Raw genomic sequence first — 17340 nt, 5'->3', positions numbered from 1 at the left:
ATAACTTTCCTTGAACTCCTGCTAGATAGCAAATGTTGGGAAAGGAGAAGCTGGAGTCTGAGATTGCCTAATGTTTGTGCGGAGCTTAATTCTGGAAAGTCAGTGTAAAAGATTGGCTGTTGTTGGCCTATACACGATTTTCTCCTGATATATTCCACTGAATTGACTTTGAACCATATCTAATGATTGTCTTATTCGTGTGAAGTGAATGACTTGTTTAATGGGCATGGAGCACCTACTTAGTCCTATTTCTAATCTGCTAATCAAAGAAACCACAAAACTGATTACTAATCAATTATCTGACGTCCTTTTAGGAGCATATTATACAGGTGACCCTTGAATCACGACCATTCGGGTTACAGAATTCCGAAATTAAATGTGCTCTCTCGGAATTTGTGTGGGGGAGAAAACGTAAATCAACACAAGATTTACTGTTTTCAAGTCACATTTCTTGATGTATGTGTAGATGCTGTGGCTTTGCATTGCAGAAAATTGTAATAGAACCCATTTTCTCTGAATGCAACTCCCCCATAACACATGGGGTCGCCTGTCTTGGAAACAACTGTCAAAAGTTTGAGAATTTTTTTCCCCCTTAATCGAGAACTGAAGATTGAAACATCAGTGCCTTTAACTTTGTGGTCCAGTTTTGTTTCAAGCATTGTTTTAATATATCTCAATTAATCCAGGTAGATGAGATTGGAAAGCTTAAGTCTTAAATATAGCCCTTTATATTTTGCTCAAATGCACTTAAGTGGTTTGACATAATACTGACCTGGGCAAATTGCCAAAGTTTGTTATTGACATGGTAATGAGCTAAGTGCAAGTAAAGTGTTTCTGCACTGAAATCATGGCCAAAGCCATTTGTTCTTCATGCCGATTTAGGTGATTGGAAGCTGGACGTGAGAGAGCTATAGGGTTGGTTGTGGTGATTGACTAAAAAAAATATACAACTTCAGTGTAACATAAGGGATGATAATGAAGTAAGTATTCTTTACAAGGTCAAATAAATCATCACATTAGATCCTCAAAGCAGATTGTGCAAGGCAATGTAGCAACACAATACGTTGCTCTTTGTGATTTAATGTGTAGGATAAAGTAAAAAAACTGCAGATGCTGGAAATCCTCAGCAGGTCAGACCACGTCTGCAGGATGAGAAACTATTAACCTTTTAGGTTGAAGACCTTTTGTCCGAACTTGGAGAAAAATTTGTTAAACTGCTGGGCAGAGGGTTGTCTCTGATAGGATTTAAAAACCAGGTGACCATGCGATAAGCTGTAAACAAAGTTGTTCGGTCAATGAATGAACGCGAGCAGTTAGAGAGTGAGAACATAGACAAAAGAACGAAGGAGGTGTGAAATACACGGCAGGAAGACATACTTGGTAGGACTGGCTGGACGTATCCTCGACTTCGAATGAAAAAACAAACTGAGCCACTATCACAGAGGAGGCAACCTTCAGATATGTTAGAGTGGGAATATGAGTACAATGTTTTTTTAAAATTTTATTTACAGCGTGGTAACAGGCCCTTCCAGCCCAACGAGTCTGCGCTGCCCATTTTAAACCCAATTAACCTACCCGTACGTCTTTGCAATGTGGGAGGAAACCGGACCACCTGGAGGAAACCCATGCAGACACGGGAGAACGTACAAACTCCTTACAGACAGCGACGGGAATGGAACCCTGATCGCTGGCGCTGTAATAGCGTCGCGCTAACCGCTATGCTACTGTGCGCGTTGGTAAATGCCAGGTCATCCACTCTGGGAGGAAAAATATAAGATCAGGTTATTATTTAAATGTTGAAAGATTGCAGCATGCTGTTGTGCAGAGGGACTTGGGAGTGCTGGTGCATGAATTGCAAAAGTTTAGTTTGGAGGTACAACAGGTTATCAGGATGGCAAATGGAATGTTTGCCTTCATTGCTTGAAGGATTGAATTTAGGAGCAGGGCGGTTATGCTGCAACTGTACAGGGTACTGGTGAGGCTGCACCTGGAGTACTGCGTGCAGTTCTGGTCTCCTTACCCAAGGAAGGATATACTGGCTTTGGAGGCTGTGCAGAGGAGGCTCACCAAGCTTCATCTGGAGACGAGGGGGTTAGCCTATGAGGAGAGATTGAGTCTCCTGGGGCTATACTTGCTGGAATTCAGAAGAATGAGAGGGGATCTTATAGAAGCATAAAATTATGAAAGGGATAGTTAAGACAGAGGCAGAAAGGTTGTTTCTACTGGTAGTTGAGACTAGAACTAGGGGACATAGCCTCAAGATTAGGGGGAGTAGATTTAGGACAAACGTGAGGAGAAACTGCTTTTCCCAGAGTGAAGCTTTGGAATTCTCCGCCCAGGGAAGCAATGGAGGCTACCTCATTAAATATATTTAAGACACAGTTAGATAGATTTTTGCATTGTAGGGGAATTGAGGGTTATGGGGAAAAGGCAGGTAGGTGGATTGAGTCCACCAGAGCAGCCATGGTCTTACAGCAGAGCAGACTTGATGGACCAGATGGCCTACTCTTGCTCCTATTATGTTCTTATGATGGATGGTTTAAGTGGCAGGCAACAGAAAGCTCCGGGTCACCCTGCAGACTGGGGACTGGTTCTCTGCAAAGCAGTCACTCATTGTTTTCAACAATGCTGAGGATAGCACATTGTGAACATAAATACAGTACACTAGATTGGAAGAAGTCTGAGTGAATCACTGCTTCACCTGGGAAGACTATTGGGTCCCTGAATGGTGGGAAGGGAAGAAGTGAAAGGACAAGTGTTGCATCACCTGCAGTTGCAAGGGAAAGTGTGTAAGAAAAGGGGATGTTTGGTGGGAACAGACAAATGGACCAAGGAGTTGTGAAGGGAATGGTCTCTGTGAAATGCTGAAAGGGGAGGAGAGAATGATCCTACAGTTTTAGAAAGGAGGGAGAGAATAAACAGGAAACTGTCGACATGTTAGCCTAACGTCAGCAGTAGTAAAGATGATAGAAACAGTAATGAAGCATGTAAAAACAGAACTTGTAAAGAATTAATAGGATTGTGCATGGATTTGAAGAAGTGAAGTCAAATTTGACTGCAGTTCTTTCAGGGCGTGAATTGTAGTAGAGGTAAGGGGGAAGCAGAAGACATGGTGTGTTCCGATTTTCAGAACGTTGTTGATAAGGTTCCACATTTGGGATTGGTCAAGTAGCTTGGAGCATTTGGGATAATATACTGACGTAGATTCAGAATTGATTATTGGACAAAAATTAAAGAATAGTGATTAGTGAGTGAGGGGACCAAAAGTCAGGTATCCACGTTTGCTAAGGTAGGGGTTGAGAATAGAAAAGATGATATGAAATGGCTTTAAGGAGATGTAGATAAACTGAGTGATTGGGCAAGAACTTGGTAGATGGAATGTAACGTAGAAAAATTATGTATAAATTGTAAATGCAGAGTATTTATTAAGTGGTAAAAGATTGGCTAACATTCATGTTCAAGGAGATCTTGGTGTCCTAGTACACAAGTCACTGAAATCCTGCAGGCAGGTTCAGCAAGTGATTTGGAAGGCAAATGGTATGCTGCCCCTGGTTATGGGAGGATTTCAGTATGAAACTGAAGATGTTTACCTGCATTGCATGTGGCCTTGGCATGACTGCATGTGGAGCATTGTATGTAGTTTTGGTCTCCTTAATTAAAGGTTATACTTTTCATGGAGAAATTGCAATGAAGATGTGACTAGACTGGTTTCAGGGATGGTAGGTTTGCCAGGGAAGGAGAAATGAAGAGGATCTGGGCCTGTATTCTCCAGAGTTTAGAAGAATGAAATGAGATCTTAATGATAGCAGAGCAAGTTTGAAGGGCCTACTCCTTCAATTTTTTTTTAATATTCTTGTGTGTTATATTTACTCTTGTACTCAAATCTTGCATTGTAGACCAACATACTGTTTCCCTCTCTAACTGCTTGCTTGATCTGTATATCATCTTTCCGTGATTTCTGTACAGGAACATCCAGTCCTTGTGAGTGGCAGAGTGGTGCTGCAGTTAGTGCAGTTGTTGAACAGCTTCTGTAACTCAGGTTCAGTCCCGACTTTGGGTGCTGTCGGTGTGGAGTTTGCACGTTCTCCCTCTGACTGCATGGGTATTCCCTCGGTGCTCAGGCTTCCTCTCACGTCTTCATGACGGGTTAGTAGGATAATTGGCTACTGTAAATTACCTTGTAAAATACATGGTTGGTGGGAGGATCATGGGGTTACCAATGGGCATATGTGAGAGAAGTTACAAGGAAATAGTGGGGAATGGACCCCCAGACCTATGTTCTTGTATTTCTTTTAGAACAGTACTCTCCAGTTCAGGGCCATATCCCAAATAGCGACGGGTCGGAGTACAGGAAGGAGATTGAGACCCTAGTGATGTTGTGTCATGACAATGACCTTTGCATTGATGTCAGCAAAACAAAAGAGCTGGTCATTGACTCAAGGAAGGGGGGTGCGGTGCACATGCTCCTGTTTACATCAACCATGCTGAGGTCGAGAGGGTTGAGAGCTTCAAGTTTGTAGGAGCAAACATCACCAATAGCCTTTCCTGGTCCAAACACTTAAATGACATGGCCAAGAAAGCTCACCAGCACCTCTGTGTTCTCAGGAGGCTAAAGAAATTTGGCATGACCCCTTTGACCCTCACCAATTTTTATCAATGCACCATAGAATGCATTCTATCCAGATGCATCATGGCTTGGTATGGCAGCTGCTCTGCCCGTGATCGCAAGAAACTGGAGAGAGTTGTGGACACAGCTCAGCATATCATGGAAACCAGCCTCCCCTCCATGGACTCTTGTCTACACTTCTTGCTGCCTTGGTAAAGCAGCCAGCATAATCAAAGACCCCACCCACTCTGGACATCTCCCCCCTCCCATTGCCTGAAAGCACGTACCACCAGGCCCAAGGACAGCTTCTATCCCGCTGTTATAAGGCTATTGAATGGTCCCTAGTGCGTTAAGATGGACTCTTGACCTCACAATATACCTTGTTATGAGCTTGCACCTTATTGTCTGCCTGCACTACACTTTCTCTGTAACTGTAATACTTTATTCTACACTCTTACTGTTTTACCTTGTACGATTCAATTCACTGTTGTAATGAATTAATCTGTATGAATGGTATGCAAGACAGGTTTTTGACTGTATATGTGACAATAATAAACCAATTTACCAATTAACAATTTAGATTACCTCTTCTCATTCTTCCTACTACAATGTAATGTTTCACGTTTTTCGGCATTAAATTTTGCCTGCCACTTATCTGCCTTGTCCATCACCCTGTCTTAATTACTTTGAAGTTTATTGCTGTCCTCAATTAATTAGACAAACAAATTTTGAGTCATTTACAATCCAAACACTCCATTAATTTCATGGTCATGATTTCTGATGGACATGATTTAGTCTAGTGTTTTTATTTAATTAAAACAACTTTTAATCTCCAAGCTGCCGCTTTGGGTTTGAACATGTGTCTCTGGGTCATTATTTCAGTCCTTGGAGTTACTCATCTAATTATTGAACCATTCTGTTACTATACCTAATATATCCTATAGACAGTATCATTTTCTTCCTTGGATTGAAGTATGCCAAGATATATGTGTTCTTGGAGATGAGAGAAGCAGGGATTCTTCATTGGAACAGAAAGCTGAGAGTAAATCTGATAGATGTGTTCAAAATTAAGTTTTAATGACATAATTTAGGGGAGAGAGTATTGCCATTGAATTGTAATACAAGGACATGAATTTAATAAAACCACAAAGAATGAAGGAAAGGATTAGGAGTCCTCTTGATGGTGAGGACATGGAATGTGCTCTCAGATTCTGTAATGACAACAGAATCCATAATGGATTTCAAAATTGAATTGAATAAATGTTTGGATAAGAAAAACATTCAAGTATATTGGGGAAAAGGCAGTGAAACAGGATGAAACAGTTGTGCTTTCTGACATCACACACACTAAAATATGAACATCTCCATCTGCATGACAGTTTTTTTTGTCAGAGTTAATAGATATTGTATTTTTAAGTAATGCATATGTTTCTTAAAATTTATTAGTGTGAATTGCTAGCTTTGCCTAAAAAAAATTCTGTAAATTGTCCAAGTTATATTTCCAAATGGACAAGATGGAAAAGCTCATACTTTGATTAATAGTGGAGCTTAAGTGTGGGGAATGCATTGGGTCAAGAATTTTGTTAAAGGCAATTGTGTGATATTACATTCTGCAGTACAGCCAGCCATCAGTTTTAAACACCATAAAAGGTAACCAAAGAAGCTCTTAGAATTGAAAGGATGCACATTAGTAAAGTTTTAACCGTTTTCCTGATGGAATACATTTAAAATTTATCCAGCACACCTAATGTTGAATATAATAAATGTGAATTTGGAAGATGTTAAACCCAAGAGATTCTGCAGATGCTGGAATCTGGAGCAAAACACACAGAGAAAATGCCGGAGGAGCTCAGCAGGTCAGGCAGCATCTCTGGGGAGAAATAAACAGTCGACGTTTCGGGCCGAGACCCTTCATCAGCACTAATGAAGGGTCTCGACCCGAAACGTTGACTGTTTATTTCTCTCCATCGTGCTGCCTGACCAGCTGAGCTCCTCCAGCACTTGTTGTGTGTGCTAGAAAATGTTAGTGTTCTTTTTCTGTGACTTTATTATTTTTGAAAAATGATTTGCATTTCCTGTAAAGCTAAACGGCTTTGATTCTGATACCACTGAAGTTCAAATCCCATCAAGGCAAATTGTAATATTAAAACTAGCAAAGTCGGGGGAAAAAATGACAGTGAGATTTACCAGATTGTGGTTATAAGGCAACATGGTTCACTCAGCAATTTAATGTACATGAGCGAGTACATGAGTGAGAAAACAGTGGACGAAAACCCTAATACTGAGATATGGATTTGAAAGAAGCTCATTGGGAGTATTAACACTAACATTTTAGATACCATTTCTCAGCAATGTTATGGCAACATCTGTGGTGAGAGAAATTAAAAGATGACTAACCCGAAATATTAACTCTAATATTTCGGGTTAGTCATCTTTTAATTAGTTTGTGCTTTTTCCATAGGTCTGTATAAACCACAAGTTTAATTGGATAAGCAATGAAACAAAATGACTAGATAATCTTTTTCAGAAATGGAAGTTGATGGATAAATATTAACTAGACGACTGGGGAGAGCTCCCCTGTTCAGATTTGTCACGAGGTTGTTAACATCCATTAGAGGGTGCTTAGTTTCATCAGAAAACTGGCACCTTTGGCAATGCCTCAAATGACAACTCAACCAAATATATGCACTTTTGATGCTCAGTTTTACATTACTGTCGTCAACTCCATTTGCAGTGTTGTTTGGCAGTGTCACTGACATCAAGGCATGCATGAGCAAAGCCTATCTGCAGAAAAACATTGGCATAATTTCTATCATTTTTTTCCTCATCACTTTTGTACCATTGTCTATGATGCCTTTCCTCTGACTGGTCAAATCTCAGTGTGATGTTGTGTGCACTAAAGTCCTCTGTTCACTCTTGAGCTGAACCCCATTATCAACATCATCTGTTTCCATTGCCGTAATTCTTATCTCTGCATACATTATCTGCCATTGCTTAAATTCTTATCTGTCCTTCTGTTAATATGATACTTAATCTTATTGAAATCCTTCCAAACTCTACACTGCAAAGCTTGCAAGTTATCCACCTCCATTTCTTAAAAGAATTCTATTCCCTTGATAGCAAAATTATAATTTTTTTTTAGTGGGTTATTGATTTAACCAAATTAAATAGGTTAAATGCCGGAAGCTGACAAACAAAAGATGCACCATAGTCCAAATTGAAGTGGTAAAATAAGAGATTTTGTTCTATAATTAAATTTGTTGTCCTGCCTTTGCACAAGTCTATGCTGATGTTCCCAATAAAGATGTTAAATAAGCAAAACTAGAGTCATTTGAAGTATTCCTTTTCTTGGAATTAGCTTTGTTGAATTGAATGATGTTCATTGGAATGAAGCGGTGAGAATGTGCACTTGATAATTGTTACAGAAAATTTGTGGTGAGTTCTGAGATGTCATGAGATTTCAAACCAGAGTTGATTAATCCACATGGTTTCCCTGTGTCGTTTGCATACCCTCAGACTAAGTGATTCTCTGCCTTGTTAATTAGCGGGTAATATGCTAAATTCTGTATACAGAAAAAAAAAGAATCATAATTTCGCTTTGAAATAAAATTTCTATTTTAATGATTGTGATTGACATAGTATTTTGCTAGAAAACATATTACAATGATTAAACTTTATACAGCGTCAAGGGTGGGTGTTTCTTGGTTGTGGGTAATGTTGGCTCTGATATGAGTTTTACAATGAAAGCATATGATTTGCCATTGAAGTTTTGCATGGGATCGAGCAGAAAACTAGCATTATTACACTATCAAATTCAGCTTGGACATACAAAGGAAAGGGTGTAATCTGGGATAAAAGTCAGAGCCATAGAGAACAGAAACAGGCTCTTCAGTCCAACTGGTCCTTGCCAAACAAGATTTCCATCTAAGTTGGTCCCATTTGCCCATGTTTGGCCCATATCTCTCTAAACCTTTCCCATCCATGTATCTGTTCAAGTGCCTTTTAAATGTTGTTAATGTATCTGCCTCAACCACTTCTGACAGCTCATTCTATATATGGACCACCCCCTGATGGAAAAAGTTGCCCATCAGGTTCCTATTAAATCTCTCACCTCGCCCTGAACCCAGGCCCTCTATTTCTTGATTCCCCAATCCTGGGAAGAAGACTGTGTTCACCCTATCTATGCCCCTCATGATTTTATGTACCTCTATAATATCACCCCATCTTCTACACCGCAATGAATAAAGCCCCAGCCTGTACAAACTCTCTCCATAGCTCAGTCCATAGCACCATACAACACTATAAGCACAGAAACAGGCCATTTGGCCCTTCTAGTCTGTGCCGAAACTTTATTCCGCTAGTCCCATTTACCTGCACCCAGTCCATAACCCTCCAGACCTCTCCCGTTCATGTATCTATCCAGTTTATTCTTAAAACTTAAGAGTGAGCCCGCATTTACCACGTCAGATGGCAGCTCGTTCCACATTCCCACCACTCTCTGAGTGAAGAAGTTCCCCCTAAACCTTTCCCCTTTCACCCTAAAGCCATGTCCTCTCGTACTTATCTCTCCTAATCTTGGTGGAAAGAGCCTACTCGCATTTACTCTGTCTATACCCCTCATAATTTTGTAAACCTCTATCAAATCTCCCCTCATTCTTCTACGCTCCAAGGAATAAAGTCCTAACCTGTTCAATCTTTCTCTGTAACTCAACTCCTGAAGACCCGGCAACATTCTAGTAAGTCTTCTCTGCACTCTTTCAATCTTACTGATATCCTTCCTATAGTTAGGTGACCAGAACTGCACGCAATACTCCAGATTTGGCCTCACCAATGCCTTGTACAACCTCACCATAACATCCCAACTCCTATACTCAATACTTTGATTTGTGAATGCCAGGATGCCAAAAGCCTTCTTTACAACCCTGTCTACCTGTGAAGGATGACAATTGTACCTCCCCTCTTTTTAAACAATGAGCTCCTACAGATCAGTACCAGCTCAACAGTACTCGTCCATATTGCTCTCAAAAACACAGGGCTAAAAATAAAACATGCACAATAGCATTGCCATCACACTGGGGGATAAGCATAGATGAAAATGGCTTTAATTTGGCTGCCTAAAACTCACTTCATTGGAAGTTTCCCACATTTCTGGAACAGCACAAGAGCTAGGAGCATGGGTAAGTGAACTGGCCTTTGAGCTTGCTCCATCAGGATGCTGATCTTCTCCCATTTTCCAGCATTACATCCCTGGAGTCCCTCGAGTCCTGGCAATATCCTCATAAATCTCCTCTGCACTCTTTCCAGCTTAATGGCACTTTTCCTATAGCAAGGTGACCAAAACTGAACACAATATTCCAAATGTAGCCTCACCAACATCTTTTACAACTGCAACATAACATCCAGACTTCTATACTCAATACTCTGGCTGATGAAGGCCAGCATGCCAAAAGCTTTTACCATCCTGTCTACCTGTGACACCACTTTTGGGGAACCATGCACTCCTCGGTCCTTCTGACCTACAATGTTTCTCAGGGCCCTACCGTTCACTGTGAAAGTTCTACCCTGATTTGTCTTCCTAAAGTGCAACACCTCGTGCTTATTTGAATTAAACTCCAGTGGCCATAAGTACAAAAGTACAAAATTCACTGTTGGAGGTTGTCAATCAAGCTCAGTCTGGCGATTCTTGCTATTTAGGTATTTGACCAGCAATTATAGTAGGCCAAACCATTTTCCTCATTCTGCAAAAGGCAATTTCCTTGATTGTTCAATAATCTTAATTATACATATTTCATTGGTTTAGGGCAGATTTTTTGGTTGGTATTTCATGCTGATGTCAGAATGTTTGATGTTTACATTTCTCACTCTTTGAGGTGGAGGTAACAGATGCCTGTGTAGGGACTGCTACACACTAAATAAGTTTGTTTCCTGTCTTTATCCATATTTAATTGTAACGTGTGAAATAAGTTTTGTCACTATCAGTCCAACTGAGGAGTTGCCACAACGCACCTGGCGTTGTTAATGCAAATATTTAAAGCCAATAAAATTAACTGGTCTAGTGACAGTGAGGATCACATGGATACTGCAAGTAATGGAAGCATTTTCTGGGGCACAACTGAAGGAGTATGACTGTCCATTTATTTGAACTGGAACAGCTGACTATTAATATAGGCTGTTAGATAGTTCAGTCTTGCCTTGATAACTGTTTTTAAAAGCTGATTTGTAGAAGAATGCTTTTAAATTGGACCTTTCAACATTACTGAAGTCAGATGACAAAAAAATACAGGTGACCTCTGCATTATGGCTAATTGGATTAAGGAAATTCACCCTTACTAAATTCACAAATCATTACTCATAAATTTGAGATGCAGAATAAAATTTGCTCTCTTGGAATTTGAGTGGGGCGGGGGGAATCAACGCACATTTTTTAAACTTGTTTTCCTTGACGCAACTTGTATTTCTTGACGCATGCTTTGCGTTATGGAAAATCACAGAATAGCTTGTTCACATTAATTTAATTGGTAAAATTACAATATTTCTATTCCACTTTGAAATGTATTTGGAGTTCGTTATCAAGTAATGACTCCCATGTGCAGTCATGCTTTTGTAGAATGGCTGGAAAGCCGTAAAAGAGATTATTTGTCCAGAAGGATTACTTTAGAACTTTAGCTGAATGGAAACTTTAGGACATTTAAACCATGCAAAGATCCAAATTTGATTACAATTATGTGCAAAGCTTCCGAGTGCTGCAATTAGTGTCAGCATCCTTGAGTTCAAGATAAGAAAATGTTCAGTTTTTTATTTTCATTATTTAGCTACTCTATGGTTATAGTGAATTCTTTTGAAGTGCTTGCATGTTTCTGTGGATATACTTCCTCTGCCATGTATTTGAATGCTGCAAAGTCCTTATGGAGATCAAATGTGAGAGGAGTTATGTATAGGAAATAATATTTTTTTTAAAAATGTAAATATTTGAATAGAGAAATGGTCATTCCTAATTTTGCAAACTATTTGTCAAAATGACTGAAGGTTCCCGTGTAACATTGCTGACATTTTGTACATTGGCTTTAGGGTATGTTGGGACATCGTGCAGTTGTGAAATGCAGTTTTTTTTTGTGTATTTGCAAAATATGGTTATTCATTAAAGGTGTCATAACAACCTTTTGAAAATAATTGGTTGCTTAGTTTCAGGAACAGGAGTTCAATCAGCAAGGTTGTGCCTGAAATAACTTGTTGCTTTTGTGCAACATAAGATTCCTCTTTAGTTCCTTTCAGTTTTCAGATATGCGCAGCAATTTTTGAGATTCAGATAGAAGAAACCACAACTGTCCCTTGCCAAGAAAATTTTGCTGCTTAAATTTGAATCTTCAGCATCAATTAACTTCACTTTGTAGCTGGCAGGCCAGACATGGTGAAAAAAAACAATAAAGCTCTTGTGTGATGTCATGGTTTCCCAGGTAACAAGCCTGACCAGAGTTTTGTAACCTGTCTGTTGAAATCCCATTGGTATTTTAAAATCTTCAAACTTTAACATTCACACACTACCAGGATATAGACTTGTATCTGCTATGTTATAATAATTCAAATATCTCCATATATAGTGTTAGCTTAATACTTGTTGGTAGAAAGTCAATGCCAATTAGTATACAGGCTTCAAAAAGCATAACTAAAAGGTTGAACCAGTTTGAGTTATTGCTGCTTTGGATTTAAATTTCATTCTCAGTTGATGCTCAGTTGTGATTGTAACTTTCAAAACTTTTTGCTAGCTGCTTCATTGTGATATTTAGTTAAATGAATGGCTTTTTTGTAAACCTACTGTATCTGGTTTTGCATTGGGTCAATCACTTAGTATTTGGTACCTGACATTTTTACTTAAGTTTTCCGTTCTGCACATCTCAGGTTCTAACAACCAAGTTATATCTACCATTTGAAAGTATTACTGTACTTTTACAGAATTGCATTAAATGTATATCACAAGTGCCATAATCAGTGATTATGCTCCACGATTATGCTATCCTGCCTCCCTTCTTCCAACACCAATCAGTATAACCTTAGCAAAAAAAACAGAAGCATACCTTCTAAATTTGTCAAACTTCCATAAATGCATTGTATCTTTACAACCTTCTTTATTCATTTTCTGAGAAACAGATGTTTAAGGAACTGCACAGCTTTTCTCTGCAGAGAGCAGCTTGCAACGAGTTGCCATGCTCTGGGATTGGTTTGTCACCACCCACCTCAATAGCCTCCAATGCACCTAGATCCATGGTCACCGTTGAGGACATAAATCAGTCTTCCAGAGAATGAACCCGTGGAAAGCATCTGGCCTGGATGGTGTCCCTGGCCATGTCCTCAGATCTTGTGCAGATCAGCTGCCCTGGGGTATTTGCAGACATTTAACCTCTCCCTGCTTCAGTCTGAGGTTCCCAACTGCTTTAAGAAGACCACTATCATCCCGGTACCTGAGAAAAACAAGGTAACGTGTCTTAATGACTACTGCCTGCTGGCTCTGACATCCACCATCATGAAGTGCTTTGATAGGCTCGTCATGGTGTTGCATTAACTCCAGCCTCCAGAAAACCTCAACCCACTGCATTTCACTTACCATTGAAACGGGTCTACAGCGAACGCCATCTCCCTGGCCCTACGCTCATCTCTGGAGCATCAGAACACTAAAGGCACCTATGTTAGACTAATGTTTATTGACTACAGCACCGCCTTCAATACTATAATTCCAAGCAAACTCATCACCAAACTTCGAGACCTGGGTCTCAACACCTCCCTCTGCAACTGGATTCTTGATTTCCTGACCAACAGACTGCAATCAGTAAGGATTAGCAGCAACACCTCCAGCACGATCATTCTTAACACTGGTGCCCCACAAGGCTGTGTCCTTAGCCCCCTACTCTACTCCCTGTACACTCATGACTGTGGTCAGATTCTGCTCTAACTCCACCTACAAGTTTGCAGATGATACCACCGTAGTGGGCCGTCTCTCAAATAATGATAAGTCGGAGTACAGGAAAGAGGTAGAGAGTGTAGTGACATGGTGTCATGACAACACCTTTCCCTCAATCTCAGCAAAATAAAAGAGCTGGTTATTCACTTCAGTAAGGCGGGCGGTGCACATGTACCTGTCCACGTCAACAGTGCTGAGGTCAAGAGGGTTGAGAGCTTCAAGGTCCTAAGAATGAACATCACCAATAGCCTGTCCCGGTCCAAACACATAGACGCCACAACCAAGAAAGCCCACCCAGCACTTTTACATCCTCAGGAGGGTAAAGAAATTTGGCATGTCCCCTTTGACATTCACCAACTTTTTATCAGAGCACCATAGAAAGCATCCTATTTGGATGCATCACGGATTGGTATGACAGCTGCTCTGCCCAGGACTGCGAGAAACTGCAGAGAGTTGTGGACACAGCCCAGCACATCACAGAAACCAGCTTCCCCTCCATGGACTCTGTCTACACTTCTTGCTGCCTCAGTAAAACAACCAGCATAATCAAAGACTCCACCCACTCCGGACATTCTCTCTTCTCCCCTTTCCCATCAGGTAGAAATACAAAAGCCTGAAAGCACATACCACCATGCTCAAGGGCAGCCTCAATCCTACTGTTATAAGATATTGAACCGTTCCCTGGTACAATAGGATGGACTCTCGACCTCACAATCGATCTCATTATGACCTTGCACCTTATTGACTACCTGCACTTTGCATTCTGTGTTGTTTTACGTTGTACTACCTCAGTGCACTGTGTAATGCGTTGATCTGTATGAATGGTATGCAAGACAAGTTTTTCACTGTACCTCAGTACAAGTGACAATAATAAACCAATTCCAATTCTCTGAAAAGTAGCAGGAGCTCTAACAAAAATCAAGCAACTGTTGCCTGTGCAAATAAATGAGTTAAGCCTCTCACTCAGCTGCAATCAACTGCTTGTTTAATAGAATCTACCTTCTGTTATTCCCCAGCCTCTCAGTAACCAGATGTGAAGAATGCAAGTTATTTCTACTTGTGCAGTAGCTGCTTATAGTTTAGTTAAGTTTTCTCTGGTTATTTACAAGCATGTTCTTGTATCAACTTGCATTACTTCACTGAGTATTTTGGGACCTTTGCAACAAGTGATTATGACCTTGCACTGCTCAAAATTTCTCCACAATTTCCCACTCATGATACAAATTTTGCGTGTGGTTGTTTACTCCCAGTTTTGCATTCTTAGGTACACGCTGAATCCCATTTGCACCAGGTCTCCACCATAAGCTCTGGCATTTATATTTTCTGTGCTACTTTGTCATAGCCCTCAGTTTCCAGGGCTATAGTTCAGATAAAAAGCTTATACATGATTTAGGAAAGGTTTCAAGAATAGGATGGCTTAAAATAATAGAATGTCATTATTAGGTACAACGTGTATTACCTACAAAATGTAACATTGTTACTTGGCTACATTACTCCTATACCACCTTCCAAGTCTGTAACCTCTGCCACCAAGAAGGAAAAGAGCAGCTGGTGCTTGGGCACATCGTTGCCTGCTAGTTGCTTTCATAGTTGCACACCATCCTGACTGAAAGAGATTGCAATTCCTGCAGCTGTGTTCAAGAAGGCAACTCGGCACCATCTTCAGAAGGACAAAGAAGGATGAGCAACATCATGTCAAGATCCCCAAAACTGAATAAAAGTATCGAATTGACAGTGGGCATTCTCTTGCTCTTACTCTCCGGGCAAAAAAAAAGTTTATCTCTTCTGCCTGTTGTGGCATTCTAAGTGATGCCACTTTCAGGGAATGTTAAGGAGTGTGCTGAAAGATAATTTGTATATGGATTCAGAACCACTGAAAGTATTATGGAGAATGCTTGCAAACTCATTTTGTTTTAGGTGTCTGGAAAAGATGCTTCTTTCATCCCACTAGTCTCTGTTGAATTTGAGTTCCTTTTCTTTGAAGTTAAAAGGACCGGTGTTTTAACCCTCAGTAACTCACTTTGGAAATGTGGATTTTGCATGATTTTCAGTGTTTGGTATTTTTTCTTTTGAGCCAAATCAAGTAATAAATGAAGAGGGTGGGTAACTGCATCAAAGGTATGAATCTTAATATGAGGGACTGTAACATTAACTGAAGTAACTTCGTTCATACTTTCTTTTGCTTCTGTTATCACAGTTAAATGGAAAAAAAATATTGTAATCCAGGCCAATTGTAATTAGTGATTGCTTGTCAGTTATGTTATCATTGATTCCCATTTTGTTTCATTCCCTAACAGTTTGTGCAGAAGCATTTAACCCTGATGAAGAGGATGAGGAAGATATGGAACCCAGGGTAAGACCTTCAGTTATGATATCCAAGTTTACATGGGATCAGTAAATTACAATAATTAGGTCACAAATTTTACTTTTTTTCCATGCTGTTCCTACTGAGGCATTTACAGAAATGTAAATAAAATTTAATGGGAAGAATCACACTTGGGCAGTCCCTAGTATACTTATGACTGGTAGATACTGAGGCGGCCTGGGTTTTAGTGAAGTCCTGGGCTTGCGTCATGGCTGCAGACAAGGCTGATGAATGTTAATAGAAAGCATTCTTGCTTTAAGCACCCTCAAGGGAAAAATAGCAAACACAATAGAAAGTATTTTCAGAAGCTTGTGACTTTGCATGTAATTTTGATTTGTTGCCTTAGCTGTCAAGAATTGCTGCTTTTTAAAAAAAACATTTGATTAGGAATGGATCCATCACTCTTCAGTTCAAGATGAGGTTCTTTTGCTGGATATCGTGACAGGCTTTAACATGTCTGGGTTTAATTATCACAACTGGTGGTGAGTAATTTCAGTGAACAAGGCCACTGGTTTTTAGTTAATTACTCTGCCAAGCTATTCTTTAAGCACAATTAGTGTGATTGATGGGAGTCAGGCAGTCTAGGTGGGGGTGAAGCAATTAATACAGCATTCTGTTGTTACCTTATTTTTGGCATTAAAACTTTCTTAGCTGAGCTGCTGACCTGAGGTTTTTAAAATGATCATTTAATTATTTTGGAAGCCTACAATCCCTTAAGAGCAAGAGCTTTATGAAAGAAATTGAAGAAAATATCTAACAGATTTATTTTCCTATTGTAGGGGTCGCTACTGCGAAATAAAACAAGACGCTAGTCAAAGGATTGTCAAACAAGAACTGGTTTATTTTCTCGCCTTGCGCGGGCCTTTTAAGGGAGACTGTTCCCGCCCAATGCAACTGGCAATGACGTAAGTCCTACGTCATAAAGTCTTTCCTGCGCGCAGGTTCTCCCTGTCGCTCGGGAAAGACGAGGCCCACCGCCATCTTGGGCCTCGTCGCTCTGACACCGCGCGACCCGACTGCCGAGCCGGTTTGCCTGACCGGACGGTGAGTCGCTACACGACCCCCCACCCCCCCCCCCCCCCCCCCCCCCAGAACCAGCGATACAGTCCCCAAGGTCCGCGGGCTGTGCCAGCCGCCGCTTAGGGGGCCGGCCTCTGTGTTGCGGCGTTGAAACCTCGACCGGTTGTTGCAGATCTAAATGGGCCGGTTTGAGGCGGTCCGTCGTGAAAACCTGTTCCCTGCCCCCAACGTCCAAAATAAAGGTGGATCCATTATTCCTTATGACTCGGAACGGTCCCTCATATGGTCGTTGCAACGGCGCCTGAGGTGTGCCCCTGCGAACGAAAACAAATTTACAGTCTCGTAGTTCTTTGGGCTGGCAGGATGGGGCTTGACCATGCTGTGAGGTGGGAATCG

The 17340-nt window shown here is 40.6% G+C and overlaps 1 protein-coding gene across 2 annotated transcripts in view; it reads left to right on the top strand.

Moving 5' to 3' along the window:
• The window catches only part of prkar2aa (protein kinase, cAMP-dependent, regulatory, type II, alpha A), a 267193-nt gene that overhangs the window by 143458 nt on the left and 106395 nt on the right, over positions 1–17340 (top strand). For both annotated transcript variants that reach the window (XM_052017160.1, XM_052017158.1), the window contains one exon: positions 15857–15912. In XM_052017160.1, the coding sequence (XP_051873120.1) occupies positions 15857–15912 (56 nt within the window). The remainder of the gene's footprint in view (positions 1–15856; positions 15913–17340) is intronic.

This window comes from Pristis pectinata, chromosome 6 (assembly GCF_009764475.1).
Source record: "Pristis pectinata isolate sPriPec2 chromosome 6, sPriPec2.1.pri, whole genome shotgun sequence".
NCBI classification, from domain to species: domain Eukaryota; kingdom Metazoa; phylum Chordata; class Chondrichthyes; order Rhinopristiformes; family Pristidae; genus Pristis; species Pristis pectinata.
This window is presented reverse-complemented; position numbering and strand designations above follow the sequence as displayed.